Genomic DNA, 17475 nt, shown 5'->3' with positions numbered 1-17475 from the left:
TCGAGCAGCGAAGAGCATCATAGTCAGGCTTCACAGGCTGTGAAACCGCTGTGGGAGAACAGCCTTTTTTGTCGGTTTCGACTGGCATCAGATTTGTAGAAAACAGCTGCAGAACCCACTTATGAGGCTCAGAACTTCGAGAAGACACCTCAGGTAAGGGTAGGACTTACAAAAGGCAAAGTCCAGCAGCACCAGTAGGATTATAGGAAGTCTTTTCTGTCCCTGAGACTTCAGAAAACAGAAGGCAAGCCCTCCGAGATCACTTGGAGGGAAGGCAGAGTCCAGCTCTCCTTCAGCAGAGTCAAAGAGCAACAGGCAGCAGGGCAACAAGCAGAGAAGCAATCCTTCCAGACAAGCAGTTCAGTTGAGTCTTTTAAGCAGCACAGCAGTCCTCTGACAGAGGTTCAGTTCAAGATCCAGAAGTGTCTGATTTTAGTGGGTCAGAGACCTAGTACCTATACCCAAAAGTGCCTTTGATGTAGGGGATGACTTCAAAGCAGCACTCTGAAGTGCACAAGGATCCCTTTCTACCTAGTCCTGTCTGCCAGGTTATCTGTTTGGGGTAAATCAACACTTTGTGTGTGGACAGGACACTTCTTATTGACGTGTAAGTGTCAGTCCCTCCCCTGCCTCTCTGCCCAGAAAGACCCATAAAAATGCAGTTGATTGCAGATGAGTGCTAAGAATGCAGATGAGCCTCTCCTTCCTGTGTCTGTGACTGTCTAGAGGTAATGCACAAAGGGACATATTCACAAGGAGCTATTGCCGAATTAACAGCACTTTATCACTTTATCGCAGCCAATGCCGTGATAAATTTACCCCACCATTCACAGCCCACAACAACAGTTTTCCAGTTTTCCCACGATAGCAGCCGCAAAAAACATCGCCACAGAGGACCTCCACAACTATCGCTAATGAGATGCAGTGTAGGCGATCCCGTGCAAAAAGCCGCGACAACACCACACCTCAACTTTCACAACGACATTCACAATGACCAGGCAGATCTGTGATAAGAACACAAGGCGCTTTAGCAGCAGGAAATTAAAACCTGCTCTGACCTGGTGTAAAGCCGGACGGCAGTCTGTACCACAAAAGGGAGCCCAGCCCAGGGCGTCATCAGAAGGTCAACAGATACCATGGAGCCACTTATCTTGCAGCCTGGACACCCAAGAGGGCCACAACACCCCCGCTACCCCCCTCCCGCTTGACCACCACAGAGGCACCGCAGACAAAGACAGCTGCCTCCCAGGAAATGCACCTGCCTCACAGGCCCAACATCTGACAATGTCACTGTCCACTACAGGTTGAAAGGGACAACCATCCTACGCATCCTGGCCATCATCGCTCAACAGGACTACAGCACCAACACAGCGGACAACCAACAACCCACCCCACACCAAGCTGCTGGCTGTGCTGCATCTGCTGGCCCCTGGCACACCCCAAACAACACCTGCCAGAGTCGGCAGAGTCTCACAGCCAGCCACATCCAAATCCCCCTCACCTTTCCTGGACATCACCATCACCCTGGAACCCCAGTCCCCATACGTCCCAACACAATGCGCAAAGACCAAGCAAGGACCATACGCCATAACCGGATGCACGCACGTGTTGTGGGCAATCCACTGCACACATGTCCCACCTGTGCCCCCTCTTGACACAGCCCTCAATCAATGCAACAGGGAGCACACGTCACACATTATGTGCAGACAACATTCGAACACCGTGGGACCTTCACCAATGTCGCCTCCAATACACAGCCAGTGTGCATGATCCCTACATCCTCCGACAGTCCATCAGCAACCAGCGTTCCCAGGATGGCACCAAGGAAAATGCACAGCCCCTTGGCAAGTTCCCAATTAACATCCCACTTATCTCAACTCCACAGCCATGAAATCCACAATTCTGGCAATGCACACATCACAAATTCACAACCAACATGCACAACAACATGCCCACCCACCAGACACGATAGAACAACTTACAATGGTAACCTAGGAAAGCCGTGAACATGACCAATCAACGGCATGGCACCTCAGCCACACAATATCCGAATGCGGGGAGAGGTGGCAACCAGGCAGATGTGAAGGATGCAGTAGACCCATGATTGGGAAAGTACACAATGCCAAGAGTGGCGGCGAAGTGCTGGACTGACCACAGTATGTAGCACACACCCATATCCACGGCGACATACACCTCTGGTGTATGGAGTGTAGTGGACAGTGGATGCAACCATGTCACCCCAGCCAGTGGGGCTCCCCCCATAAAAGTGAGCAGAGTGGGATGGCCCGGCGTATGCCAGGCCAGCTTAGGGGTGTGAATGAAAAGCATGTAACCCTGGGCGTGGTCCTCCTCCGGAAAAGTCCAACGTCTCTGCCAGGGCGGCGCCTCCCACCACGCAACAAGGCCGATGCTGTCCTCATTAGCGGAGTTGCCTCATATTCTGTGCGCCTGCCATACCCCGGGCCGCTGGACCACGAACCCGTCATTCCCGACCCTGCGCAGCCTGGCCACACTGATCAGCAGCCGACACCGGCGTGTGTTAAGGAGGGCCCACCGCGTGCCTGTGTAAGCTCCAAGCCTGAGGCCCGCGAGCCTGCCAGCCTTTCAGACCATCTCTGGCCCCCCGATGCTGGCCAACATTACTCCTTCCCCGTTGACATATTCTCCTGTGGTCCTCTGTGGCCCAGTGGGTCCCATATGTGAAACTGTGTCCAGGCTCCTGAATGGCAGTGACCTCAAATCCGGGCCAGTGGCCACAGCACCAGACTCCCTTTGATCCGTGAGGAAAAGTTGCATATGGGCATCTTGCAACATGTGGTGCCATAAACCCTGTTCAACACCAGCTGGCATCACATGCTGCCACAAACCCTGTTCAACGCCAGCCGGTGACACGAGGATGAGGGGCCAGGACTACCCTGTGGACCAGTAGGTCTCACATCCAGCACCTATTCGTGAATAACGAATGGCAGAGTCCACACCAGTGGTTGCACGGAGAGGAGTAAGAGGAAGATGCAGCTCAATCTGGACGAAAGCCGGGTCACAGTCATGGAGCTGACCGAACATTTGGTGCCACTGAACCTGAACTACGCAGGCTGGTGGGGCCACCAACCTATGCTGGCTACACTCGGTGAATGGCCCGTGCTGACCGCTGCCTCCGCCCCACTGCTCACGGCCTAGGTTGCGCTCGAGTAGGTCACAGATTTGGAACTGAACATCGAGTATGCAAAGGCAGATTACATATCAGGAGAGGCGCAAGAGGATGATGCCTTGCATCTAGGCGGAGAGAAAAGGATCATCGTTATGGAGGTGTTCATACACTACCGACAACTGCCCTGGTATCACTAGCGCTGTGCATCGCGAGCCAACGACACGTGGTTGTGGGCCACTGCTGACCGCTGCCTCCGGCCTACACTGCGTTCCAGTAGGTCACAGACTCATGATTTTCCAATGACGGAGTTCATATCAGTCTATCCGCATCTTCGCAGACTGCATCCACACTCAGCCCCGGTGCCACTAAGTGTGTTCCCCGACATTCATGGACACTCTCTGGTCAAACTTTGGTGGTGTCTGAGTTTATGGACTAGGGGGCAGTTTTCATCCTCATGTAGCTGATACCGAATTGGTGTGGCAACGAGGCTGTCGCATTCCACTCCTCCATTTGCTGCTTCCGGATAAAATCAAACCTTTCAGCGTCATGCCCAGGAGGACACCTTCCACTGTCCCCCGAATCCCTCCCCAACATACACCTCGGGCATTGATGATGATCTGCTCAGATCGCATGGCCCATCTGACTGCACCGCAAGTCACCGTCCCGTGACTGGGTGCCTGTGCCAGCCGCAGTGCTGGTCCGGGACCCCTTCTCCGGTGACATCGGATGGCCCCTGAGGCGTAGGCCTTGGGGTCATCAATGCCATTTGTCTGTGGCCTTGCGCTGTACGCAGCCTCCGGGCCCAAATGCGTCCCACCAGGGCTCACACACCAAAGCGAGTCCAGACCGGGCCGGACGTCACATCACCGCAGGAGGCACACACCACCACCGCAAGGACCACCTCCTACTGCCATCTACCAGAGTTGAAACGGTGGTCCTGACAGACTTACGGAGTTGCTCAGACCTGTCGTGGATGCCATCATTGGCCTGATACCCTGCTCAGCACTCTGCACCGCAGGCCATTGTCCGTTGCTGATTGTGTTTTGTTCTGTGGAGCGGTTGTGCAGCTATGTCACCTCAAACAGTGTGGGGGCCCTGTAACGTTGATGGTGAAGAAGATGCAAGTCTAACACACCCCACTGCATCTGCATCAGGAATATGTCAAAGGGACACAATCCGAGACTTCTTCTTCACATGAGCGCGCTCATCTCTAGTGCCCCAACCCCAGTGCACTGCAACCCACGGACACTTCGGTTTGCATGTTGGCTGTCCTCTGGATTTTCTCCGGCTCACTCCATGTTGCTCAGCAGTTGACTCTATAATGCATGTGTTTTCTGTTTCCGTTGCACTGGTGTCCAATGTTCAAGTGGTTGCCAGCACCAGGCATTCCGTGCGAAATGGCTTACACTCAACCCACACACATCCAGCACAGGCGTCACTGTACATGTGGCCCTGCCCATAAAGTGGCTGGGCACATGGGCCCGTAGCCAGTAAAACATGATGTCTGCATGTGTCCCCGTGGTCTTGTAGTATGCATGTGGGCCCTGGGCCCTACATTACATTGTGCTGTGTACATCGGATGCAGACATGTCACCGCAAGCACTGGGTTGGTGCTTGGACATGTAGCTTAGTCGTCACCCACTCAATTCGTAAGGGGAGTGGCCAGGGCCGTCATACACAGAGCCAACATGGATGTGTGACTGCTATTTGAGCGCCCCTGGGCGTGGTTCTGTGCTGTGAATGTGCATCTGCATGTGTCTCTATGGCAGTGTGGGTCTCCTTAGTGGGGTGTGGGTGGGCCCTGAAGAGTGATGGACCCCTACGTATGTGTCCTGGTTCGCATTCCATGGGTGCGGCCCACACCTGTTGGGCCACCTCCTGTCACCGTTGCTGCCTTCCTGTTGGCAGTGGGTTGGTGCCTGGTTTAGGTAGTCACGTCGTGCCGGCGCCTATTGGCCTCCTGGATTGCCCTCCTCGGCACTCCGACTGCAATACAGGTGGTCTGCTAGTGGGTCAGTTGCTGGTAGTGTTCTATCACCTCCGTGATGCTGGTCTTGTTTTCCTGCGGTCTGCACCCCGTCTTCCTCTCCCTCTTCTCCTTGGCCTTCCCCGACCCCGTTGTTCCTTGCTGGTGGTCTGTGGGTGTTGTGGGGTTCGAGTTGGCCTATGCGCTGGGTCAAGGTGCATCCATGTTGCTGCGTGCTTTGGCTTGTTTCCGGTGTATTTTTTCTGTTGTTTTTATGGTGCATTGTCCCGCCATACGATTGGGATTTGTAGGCCTGTGGCTGGTTGTCGCTACTTTTTGTACCACGGTTGGCCTCATCGCATGTTTTTTTGTATTCGTGTATCGCATTTTTGCGGTGTAGCGTTGATTTTCACGCGGACATTTGCCGCGTTGTCTGGTGTCCATTGCATGCTACCGCCGCGTTGTGAATTCCACGTTGACACAGGGTTATTTTCCCGCGATAGGCTGCGATGTTGAAAGTTGCGTTATGCTACTCTTGCTGTAGTTATCACACGTTCTTGTGAATATACCCCAAAGTGTAGCTGTCACCCAATCCAGATGTGCATTAGAGACATGCTGTAAGGCACAAAGACCAGTAAGTACAGCTAAATGTCCACTTTCTAAAAGACCGCCACAGACGCCGTCCAAAATCACTGCACACCCTATATTCAAGTAAGTGCTGTTTTGGACATCCGCAAAACAGAGCTGGATAGGCACGCTAGGTGCAATCCTATAACCAACTCGATCCACCGTGTGTAATATTCCGTCACCATTTTTTCTCTCGTAGACGCCAAGCATCACAGGATATACGTGAGTCTCTCGCATGAAGTTTCTTCACCGCGTTTAGGCACATAACTACACCTCCGAGCACTCAGTTCAATCAAGCTTTGAGCCTATCACCCTTATACTGACACAATGAGCACAATGTAATTCACAAGCCTGAATGCTAAACACACTTTTATGACGAGTCGATCACTTTTCCTCACTAGCCCTTCCCGCATGTTACGTTAATCACAGCACCTCACACACCCCCTGAGCCATATCCTCTTTCATGTTGTCCACAGGAGCTCCCCGATGAAGGGTTCGGCACCCGAAATGCATTGGAGCCACCTAAGAAATGTATAATCAATTGAATGGACTCATTTAAATTCACATTGAAAAGTGCCATGAAGCCAATGATATAAATGTGAATAAATTTTGAGTAGTTAATCTTCACGGAAGCTTGTTTCTTTCAAGCACCAAAAGGAGTGCACAAAACACAGGGATGTCATCAAATTGCATGGTGACACATCTACGATATTCATTTTAGACGTGTGTCGGACGGACACACCACCTGTTTGTAGCACCCAACCATTTAAAACAACGAAATTAAACACAATAACGATTTGACAACATAAGCTGTGCATCCCCTGCTCACATTATCCAGTCACTTTCTAAAAGTGGCATTTCTAAAACAGGTCATGCAAAACATAACGGTACATGTCCTACCTTTTACTTATATAGCACCCTGCCCTTAGGGTTACTTAGGGCCTACCTTATCTGTGACTTATACGTAGTAAAAGGGGAGTTTTAAGGCTTAGCAAGTAGTTTTAAATGCTAAGTTGAAGTGGCAGTAAACTGCACACATAGGCACTGCAGTGGCAGGCCTGAGACAGCTTTGTAAGGTTTCTTCTGTGGGTAGCACAGTCAGTGCTGCAGCCCACTAGTAGTATTTGAAATACAGGCCCTGAGTATATGGTATGCCACTTGGGAAGGGACTTACCAGTACAATAGATATGCGAGTCTGGTATACACCAATGTCATCATGTTATGGGGAGAAGCACATGCACTTTAGCTCTGGTTCTTGGAGGTAAAGTGCTCCGAGTCCCATGGCCAAAAAAAAGAATCAACAAACCGTGGAGACAAAAAGGCAAACAGTCCAGGGGAAGGCCACCCTAAGGATGCCAGGTCGAACAACCCCCCAAAGCACTACCCATTCTTGTAACCCTTGCACATAAAGTGACATTCGAAAAAATGTATCTGGCCTCCTGGAGCTATGGGCTGAAAGCTTCAAATGAGCCTTCATTTGGACTTCAAGGGCAGCTCGGAATTCTGAACACTGAGTCACATGAAGAAACTGATGTGTTCTGTTTATTTTCAGTACAAAGCATCACCAGTGATGTTAGCATGGTACATTTTACACTTCCCATTTATGTGTAGTAAAAAACACCTAATTATAATTTTGCACAGCCCTACTTTCTTCTTTAAATGTGACCTTTCCATATCAGTGATAACACGGGATTTTCTGGGGTTACTCTTTCTCTGGTGTGACTACTGTATCCTCCTAGACAAAGATGGTCTGGAAGGGGTGCCAAGAATGTTAATAATTATGTATTTCCCAAAGGGTGCTCTTTTGGTATTTGGGATCCTTGCATATCATTAGTCCTCAAACACCTGCCAAATTGCTAGGTCACCTTGAATTGTAAATAATCTCTTCTCATGGACCCATCACAAGCACACAGGAGGCACATTCTATCATGCAAAAGAGTAATTAGCTGGATAAACCTGTAGCAGAGTTTCAAAGAAAACCTTGTTGTACCCTTATAGGGCTGATCAGTAAATGTAAACCTAGGCCCAACAGTGACCATTGTAAGAAACTACTTCGACGGTTAAGAACTGTTATACCAATAAAAAATAGCAACAAATGGTGGGGGGTGGAAAGGGTGTCATTAAAAGGCAACCTTACTCATCTTCAAAAGCTGCTAAGTCATACATCACTCATTCATGAACGGTCCAACAGAACATGTTTTATCATTTTATTCACATTTTAATATTACGTATTTTCAGTGTTCTATGAACGCAAAAGGGACCAGGTGGTGGATTCTCACAGTAAGCGCGATGTGCAATCTAGTGTTGCTTCCTGTATTCTAGGCTCGGCTGCCCGTGAAGTGGATGGCCCCTGAGAGTATCTTTGACTGTATCTACACTGTCCAAAGCGATGTCTGGTCATATGGAATCTTGCTGTGGGAGATCTTCTCTCTGGGTAAGGCCAATGTTTCATTATTTGATAAAAACACTTGTCTCCTTGCTGCTGGTTGACATTATGTATGTCATGCCCAGGTCATCTATGCCCGTAGTAGCTGACAGATGCCAGGGTGCAGAAACTAATAACTGGAATTCAAAATCCTAAAATGGGCCCCACCATGATCAAAAACTGCCGACCTTGGAGGTGTAGCCCTACATAAAAATAAATCAACAAACTTTCAGGTAGCACTTTCTTTTGAAAGGCTATTTGGACTGGAGCATTAAGCCACTAGTCAGGCACTATATGGCATGTGTCGGACTCTTTCCCAATCTGCCTGCCTTTTATTTAATTTATTTATCCATGGCTTTAGTATAGCGCCAGCACTTTCCCATCCCAATAACCACATAATCCAGTTAAATGATCATTGACCCAATCCCTGCTTCTGCAACTCAACTGAAAACTTCCAAATCTAAACAAGGACTCGGAAAGCCAATGAAGAAGTGCAGACTCTCTCATGGATTTTAAAGTCCATACAGTCGAGACCAATTTCTAAAGATTTGGGTAGTATTGTCCATTGAGGCTGAAGGTTCCAGTGTCTGTACTTGGATATATAAAACAGATACAATACACCAACACCAAGGGTTTGCTTACCATTAAGAAAACATAATTGTCTTTCTCTAGTCTGTGTAAATCCTCACGTTGTCAGTGGTGGGCAAAGGAACATGCAGCAGACAGACACACACAAAGCAGTTGGTGAATGTTGCTGCTTTGAGTCTCTGTGAAGGTGGACTCTCTAATTCGATCTTCACTGAAGGCCCTCACAACACTGCACTCATCTTCCTAGGGTCCTTCAGAGCCCCTCATTGGACAGGGAGCAAGGTACCCATGTGCAAGTATGGCTTCACTGATGGGTCTCCTCCATGTGCACACCCGATGTACTTTTGGAAGGGTGCCAGTGACATGCTGAGTTGTGACTGTTTCTTCACCACCCCTTCTGATATGGCATTAGCCCTGGTCTGGTGGTGAAACACCCAAATCCCTAATTTCAGTGGTGTTGGTTAAGAGCCAATAGTTCCTTCAGTGGCCCCGCTGAAACTGTGAATATGTATTCTGCCTTACACAGAATGAGGAATCTCCTGTTGGTTTTATCAGGACAGGGTGGCTTTAGGAAGATAAAGGTCTCAGAGGAAGCTTATAGCTGGATCTTATAAGCTGGAGGTAGTCTCCACCGAATGCGGCTAAATGGCCTCTAGATTAGACCCTCCTTGCTCAATCGTACCTCTTATTTATAGGCATGAGCCCATACCCAGGCATACTGGTAGACGGAAAGTTCTACAAGCTGGTGAAGACGGGATACCAGATGGCCAGACCAGACTTCGCTCCTCTGGAAATGTGAGTATGAGGGATTTGAATTCCACCGCTATCGTCCTTTGGGCAGGTAGATGCTGAAGTCTTTCAAGTTCAAAATGTTGTAAATATTTGATTATACAAAACGTAGAATTTGAAATTGTGTTTGATTTAGATTCGGAAATGGAATTTGCAGAGAAGATCCAAAAGTCTAAGAAAATTCAAAGACAGACATTTGGAATTTAGGATGCCAGTTTCTTATTTGGGATTGCGGTAATTCATCAAAATCGGAGTCCTGACATGTTTTTTTGGGGGTGGGGAATCCATTTGAAATTGAGTACACAACTAACTTCAAAGAAAACTCTGCCATTGGAATTTGGATCACTAATCACAGATTTAATTATGTATTTTCTATTCTATTTGGTCATCATTAGTTTTCAACATCAATATGATTTTCACTGCAGTTTGAACTGCTGTGAAAACAAGGGAATGGAGTGCTCAGCCAGATGGGTTTTGGAATCTGAATATTGAAAACACTCAGGGGCAGATTTACAAGCCCCTTGCGACAACTTAGCACCGCTGTTGCATCACTTCTGTGACGCAGCGGCGTCATAAACAATGCGCCACGTTGCAACATATTTACAACGTGACGCATCTAGGAAGATGCGTCACGTTGCAAAGCCATGCGCTACATTATACCTTCGTCAGGTATAATGTATGCAAGGTGGGCATTCTGACGTAAGAAAGCCTCGTAAAAGTGACGCTGTGAAATCTACAAGATTTCACGGAGTCACTTTTACAATGCCACTGCGTCAAAACCTTACGCCTGCTTGAAGCAGGCGTAAGGAGTGACGCAGCATAATAGAAATAGGCATTCCGAAGCATTGCTGGAGTTGCGCTGTGCTTGCGTAACGACTCCAGCCATGCGTTGTTTTACGCCAATAGATGCGTCACGCATCTATCATTCCTTGCGCAACAGTGCGCCGCATTGTAAATGCGACACATCCTTGGTGGCGTAAGGGTTTTTTTGCGTGACGCAAATTAACTGCCACATCTCTGCTGATATGCAGAGATGCTCCAGTTCTTGTAAATCTGCCCCTCAGATTTCGACACTTAGGATTCTAGAATCTCTACATTAGATTCCAGGGCCAGATTTACTAGTCTTTCACTCAACGCAGTGCAGCAGAGCAACTTGCTGCGCTGTGTTGCAGGAAAGGGAGAGAACACAAATGCCCCACATCTATGAAGTTATGCTTCTGCTCTCCTATTGACGTGGCACGTCATGCAAAGGTGCCCGCTTTACAAGGAGAATTTTTTTTGTGCACAAAACAATCTCTTGAGGCATTTTCCTCTTTCTATGTGTGCTGCAGAGTGCACAAGTGGTACAACCAAGACCAAAATGTTAGTAAATCTGCCCCCCAGTGTTTTGTACCCTGAATTACAGGTTTCCTTAACAGGTAATTTCCCTGTACATTGCTTCCTATCACCAAATCCAGGGTCTAGGGTACAAGAGGTTAAGTAATTTTCAAGTAAGGCAGTGTTCCTCTGTAGAACGCATCTTCTTTAGCTGAACACTGTTGCTTCTGGTTAGACGTTTATGAACCAATCAATCAGGCATTGTAAAGCACAGTTACTCACCCAAAAGGGTCTCAAGGCGCGGGGGAATGGGGTGGAAAGGGGGCACGCAGCTCCTGGATGCTCATGGTGATTCGTCGAAGAGCCAGGTTTGAGGTCCTTCAAGAACTTGGAGAGTGTTGATGTCTCTCAGAGGTGGAGAGGGAGGGAGTTCCATGCCTTGGCCACGAGGAGGGAGAAGGAGCATCCTCCTGTTCTGGTCTTCTTGAGGTGTCGTACCATCGCAAGGGAGAGCTGGGAAGAGCGGGTGGATCTTTGGGGTGTGTGGCATGAGAAGCAGTGGTTTATGTAGGTGGGTCTGGTGTTGTAAAGGGCCTTGCGGGCATGGGTGAGTAGCATGAAGGTGATTCTCTTCTCGACGGGGAGCCAGTGTAGTGTCTGTAAGTGTTGGCCGATGTGGGAGTGGTGTGGTAGGTTGAGAACTAGTCTGGGGGCAGCATTCTGTACGTTCTGAAGTTTGCGGGTGAGGTTCTTGTTGATCCCAGCATAGAGTGCATTGCCGTAGTCCAGTCTTCTGCTGATGAGGGCGTGGGTGATGGTTTTCCTGTGTTCAAGGGGGATCCAGTTGAAGGTCTTCTGGAGTTGGCAGAGGGTGTGGTAGCAGGAAGAGGTGACAGCATTGATCTGGTGGTCCATTTTGAGTTCGGAGTCCAGCATGATTCCAGGGTTGCGTGCGTGGTCCCTGGGGGAGAGAGGGTTCCCGAGAGTAGGGGACCACCAGGTGTCGTTCCTGGCATCGGGGTGTGGGCCCATGATAAGTACTTTGGTTTTATCAGTGTTGAGTTGAAGGCAGATGTTCTTCATCCACCTGGCGACTGCTTCCATTCCTTCTTGAAAGTTGTGTTTGGAGATGTTGGGTTCGTTGGATAGAGAAAGGATGAGTTGGGTGTTGTCTTCATACGATACAATGTTGAGTCAATGTAATCTGACAATGGATGCGAGCGGGCCATGTAGACATTGAACAGGGTGGGGCTGATGGAGGATCCTTGGGGGACTCCGCAGGTGGTCAGTGTGGGTTCCGAGAAGAAATGGGGGAGTCTGACATGCTGCGTTCTGACGGAGAGGAATGAGCGGATCCAGTCAAGGGCCTTGTTCCGTATTCCTGAGTCGTGGAGTCTGCGGGCTAGAGTACAATGTGAGACTGTGTTGAAGACTCTTGTCGGAGATCTTGTTCCAACTCCTGCGCTGGAGCGGACGTTGAGGAGAATGCATTGCAGGGTTTGGGGCGCGATGGAGTTGTAGTTGGAGGGAGGAGGATGGTCCTAGGTCTCGGTGAAGGTGAATGAGTGGTGGCAGTGTCGTCAGGTGAAAGGTCCCTGGGTGTTGAGAGGTGAAGAGAGCTGGCAGTTGTTGTTCTTGCTGACGAGTTCATAGAGAGCCGAGGAGCTGTAGCGTTGGGCGGTCGGAGGACCAGGGTTCCTGGCGGTGGGCGCGGTCGGGTCGCGAACGGGCACAGGCGGGCTTGCCTTTGGCGCACCAGCGTCAACCCCACTGCATCCAGCTGCACTGCAGACACCATTACATAGGGGTTGGAGGAGGGTGGGACAGCTGGGAGGTGGGAGGTGGGAGCAGGAACACGCCGAGGGGCAGCGGGGGCAGCAGCGGCAGGAAAGCAGCTGAGAGGAGGTTGAAACAGAGAAAGAAAGCAGAAGATTAAGTAGAGGAAAACAAAAGTAAAGAAAAATAAAGTGAAGGAAAATGAAAGAAAAATTAAGTGACAAGAGAAAATAAAAATGATGGCTGGCAAGAGAGAGACAAGTACAACCGCCTTGAAGGCAGCAGGGCCTTGAACCGCGTCAGTGGCAGTGAAAAGAAGAGGCACTGCCTAGGAGAGCTGCTGGTGGAGCTTAGCATTGAGAGAGCAGGATCCCGAGGGGACTTGCTCCTACCATGGGGAGGGATTTTCTTTCACATAAGCTGAGCCACCCTAGAATTCAGTTGGATTTGTTTTACATAGAATATGTTTTTGGAAGTGCTCAGGAATTGATTGGGATGTGGGCCGTAGAATCATACTCACGTGCACCCTGGTTTTCTCAGACATTGGGGCAGTGTAGTATGTCTGGACGTCAATCCTCCAGAAGGAGATAGAATCCTGCTTTAGTACCCAGACTGTTATGAATGAGCCGGACAAAATATCAATTTCAAATGTGGAGCAGCTAAGATTAGGCACAGCTAAGGAAGGTAACATGAATAGCGTTGCTAAAACCAGGAAGTGTTGAAGGACAGCCATGATACATATGGGGTCAGAATAGAGTTTTTAGCCACTGTGGTAAATAAGAATTTGGCCATACCACCTAGAGTTTTCCTACTGTGCGGTGCTTTGAAGCAATCTCTATTGGGAGTGTATCCTCCTATATCCTCCAAATGCAGCACCAAGAATGCACCCTCCATGCACAATGGTTCCTTCGTTTTGCCATTGCATCAATGTTTGAAATTCTTCAGTATAGTTGTGTTGAGTGAAATGGGGGACATATAGTAACTCTAAACATTCCTGCCCTTGTGTCTCCTTCTCAAGATCTTTAATCCCAACTCCCCTCACTTTGTCCACTCGATTGTTTTTACTCCCACTCTCTCCTTTACTCACTTTCAGTCCTTCCCTGCTGCTGTCTGTCGGTACTATACAAAAAGGGGAAACTATTTTTACCTTGTGTTAATGCATATTATTTTTCATACAGGTATGAAATCATGAAGGCATGTTGGGACCTGGAGCCCACACACCGCCCCACATTCCAGCAGATCAGTGACTTCATTCAACATCAGATTGCCAGTGACCATAACCAGGTGAGGCCCTAACAATTAAGGGAAGAACTTGCTTATAGCTGAAGGAATTTAGATAAGTGCAAAATAAAATGAGAAGGTATAGATTTTCAGCATATTTTTTTACTTAAAATGTATCTGTCCCAATGTAATCTAGTCAAGGGTGGATTACGTATAGTACCCAGGGGTCCCAACAGGCGTGTGCGCCCACTTACTGCACCCCCGGGGACATTTCGGTATTACAAAATACCATGGATGCCTCCAGACCTACGCCTCGAAAGTGCAGGCTAGGTGCTGCCTGCTCTGTGAGTGGAGGGCAGGCTACTTCAATCAGCTTGTTAATCTTTCACTATTTTGCTGTCCTCAGGTCGCATGATCGCGACAGCTCGTGGGGGGCGCAATGCACATCAGTAATATGGCACACTGTACTTGTTTGCACCGAGTGTTTCTAGTCAAAGGGTGCACCACTGCGCAAACAAGGAGAGCGAACCATTACAGTAATACAGCCCCTGGAGGGATCTGTGATGCCATGATTTGACAGCATTGTTGGTCACCACTGCGAAAAAAAGTGGTGCCATTATTTAGAGTCTGATGAATGCAGGACATCTACCGAAAATCTGTGCATGTCCAGGCTGCCCATTTTTGCAAGCATTGAGGCCCTATACACTCCACACAGGGCAGACGGGGCATCCACAGGTTTTTGACATATGTCCCGTGTCTGCCAAATTCAAAATCAGGCCCTTTGTCAGCTCATCTCAGTTCTCAGAGAGCTGTGTACTCTTAGGCTAAAGACCCTTTGCAGTACCCAAAACTAGGGTCACCTCATGAGCCCTCATAAGATGGGTTGAAGTCTGAAGTAAAGTCTTCCCAAAAGGTTGTGGTTGAATACTGCGGTACCAAAACAAGTAGCAATAACACAAGGGAGGCTACATGCAGAGTCATACTATGAGTAAATCCGCTGCAATGTTTAAACACAGCAAAAGATTCCTCACAAAACACAAACAAAGATAATAACACAGTTTAAATGTTGGCCTAACTGCAGGCACAGAAATGAAGGCAAAGATGCATTAAATTGATATAATATATGTGTGTATTTATGTGCACTTCTAAAATGTAAAAACGGAAACTATGCAAATATGTATACACTTAAATACATATTTGCACTTGCACTGCCCAACACACCATACTGTTCGCTACCACTCAAATACTCTTGCCACATACAAATGTTTGTTGCTCCAAGGTGGTGGAGCTGCACTCACTGCCTGCACGTCCACATGGCGAGGTGGACAACCAGCTAAGGGCGCCGCCTAGTGGAGGTGCAACCTTCAAAAGTGTTTCCCTTTTGCCTTGAGTCTTTAAAACCCTTGCATAATTACTGTCTGCACTTTTCATAAGATGTAAACTGAACCTTGCATCTCTTTTGTCAGGATGCCAACCTTCCATGTAATGCGGAGGGGGATAGGAACTCTGACTGCGGGATGTCCAAGTGCGACAAGGGATCCTGCGAGCAGGGAGACGCCAGCCAGCCCCTGTTGAAGAGCAACAACTACCAGTTCTGTTAAGCGTGCACACGGCTAGTGGCACTTTTGTCTTCCACCTCCTCATATTTTACAGATTGTCTGGTGATTTTCTGTTATGTCTGAGCTGTCTTGGAGCTCTCCCAGCCTCCATCACTCTCAGGCTTGTTAGGGTTTGAGAGCTGGATTCAAAGGGCATTTTCTTCTTTTTCATCGGATGAAGCTAGATGAGGTAAAGTCATCATACTGTAGCAATCTATTATACACTGCAACAAGACTGGGCCAAGAGTGGGAATTTCAAATCTCAGCCTGACATAACATTCAGCAAAGATGTGCCAAGTGGACAGAAGATGATGCAGTGATTCCTGCCTCACACCCATCTCCACCGTGCTAGGATCCTCTCTTTCCTGCTGAAGTTAAAGAAATCTCCAAACGGCACTGTGGCCGGCGTGTTCTTCCATGTCTATGCATGTGTCTATGTAGTTGTATCGTATGTGTCCATAGACTGCTACAAGTCATGAAAGGGATTTATTACGCTTGAGTCCAAGGTGTTTCCAGGCTGAATGCATCTCTGAAGATGAGCACAAGCCCACTCACCAAAAATGTTCTGCAGGACTGCAGGCCCATCTGTGGCTTTCATAGGAGAGAGTGGGGGCAATAGCACCTATGCAGAATAGGCTGACAAGCATGCTGGAGTGTGGCAACAGTCACATACAGGTGTGTGTGTATGTGTGGTCACTATGGGTAGAGCATGTCTTGTTCATCTCTCAGTAACTCAACCAGCTGTATTGCAAATGTTTAATTATTTGTCTCATACAGAACCAAAAGTGGAAGGGGCGGTGGCTTGTACCTGGTGTTGCTGTTATTTGCTTTCAATTGTGAGGTTTGCGCAGTTGTGGCAATCACCCTGCAATGTACATTGGTAACAAAGGCAAAGGCTTATCTGCAAGGGTTCATATAAATGCTTCCAATCTGACCTATGGGTGTAGACGAAGAAGGCACATAGTTAGAAGACAATGAGACCCTATGATTACAGCAAATAATTTGGAATGAGAGGTCCAAAGTCCCATTTCTGCACTAGCAGTACAGTAGTCATCACCATCAGTACCAACCCATCTTTGTCTTGGATACAAAACGCTTCTCATGGAGCATTTGTGCGTATAGCATGGGTTTTGGACATGCTAGTTTACCCTGACTAGGATGGTGCCCTAGTTCAGGCACAGAAAACCTGAAATGCTTACTTCTCCAGAGTAAAGCAACACATGCCAGACAGGGGTCACTGGAGAGTGGTAAAAGTTACAGCCTGCACCTTAAGAAGGGAAATACATGCATTGAGGTCTTAAGCCCCATTTGTTGCTTAATCTTATGTGAATAAACTAAAGGTATACACACTAATAAGCTGTCTATTCTGATCTCTTGGGCACAGTTTGGAATTGTAAAGGTCCACAGTTTTAACTTAGAAATACAAATAATGCCAGAGAAGAGTAATTTAGTAAGCATGCCAATTGATATTATAGAGAATGGAAGATGGATGTAGTGTTTTACTGCTGTGCTTCACACACTATTAAGCAGAGTAGTGGCAATAGCAACTGAGGTCTTTATTCAAAGAAGGCTGTGCTTTTAATAATGCAAGATAGTTAGCCTGAACTTGGCTGCAGGGATCACCAACTGAGCTAAATTTGCAAACAAAATGGGATTATGCGCAGAGTGGCCAATAAGAATAGGTTTGTATGGCGTAAAGCCGTGCATCCGTCTACCTGTGATAATCTTAATGGAACCCACAAGTACTGTACGTATGATCCTGGGTAGTCTTAAACTCTTTCTATTCTTCAGAACAGTCTGTATCCATCAGTCTTAGAAAACAGCATCCTTTGTTGACGTAATTGTGCTTTCCCCTCACTTTCTAATTGCTTCATACCCACATGGTTTTAACCAATATCTAGAATACTTCCCATACTCCATTCTGATGATGCAGTGTTCTCGTCCTCTAATGGGCGTACAAGTTGCATCTCCTGAAATCAAGATGTGCCAAGTGCCACATTAGACGATTTGATTGTTTCGA

General features: G+C 48.1%; 1 protein-coding gene across 1 annotated transcript in view; it reads left to right on the top strand.

Moving 5' to 3' along the window:
- CSF1R (colony stimulating factor 1 receptor) overlaps positions 1-16805 on the top strand; it is a 271842-nt gene extending 255037 nt beyond the window's left edge. Inside the window, exons 18-21 of the mRNA XM_078653580.1 lie at positions 8064-8175; positions 9450-9549; positions 13815-13920; positions 15324-16805. Coding sequence (XP_078509706.1) covers positions 8064-8175; positions 9450-9549; positions 13815-13920; positions 15324-15458 — 453 coding nt within the window. The 3' untranslated portion in view covers positions 15459-16805. The remainder of the gene's footprint in view (positions 1-8063; positions 8176-9449; positions 9550-13814; positions 13921-15323) is intronic.
- Positions 16806-17475: the final 670 nt, after the last annotated feature.

Source organism: Lissotriton helveticus, chromosome 7 (assembly GCF_964261635.1).
Source record: "Lissotriton helveticus chromosome 7, aLisHel1.1, whole genome shotgun sequence".
Classification (NCBI taxonomy): domain Eukaryota; kingdom Metazoa; phylum Chordata; class Amphibia; order Caudata; family Salamandridae; genus Lissotriton; species Lissotriton helveticus.
Note: the sequence above shows the minus strand (reverse complement) of the source record. Positions and strands in the feature narration are given on the sequence as shown.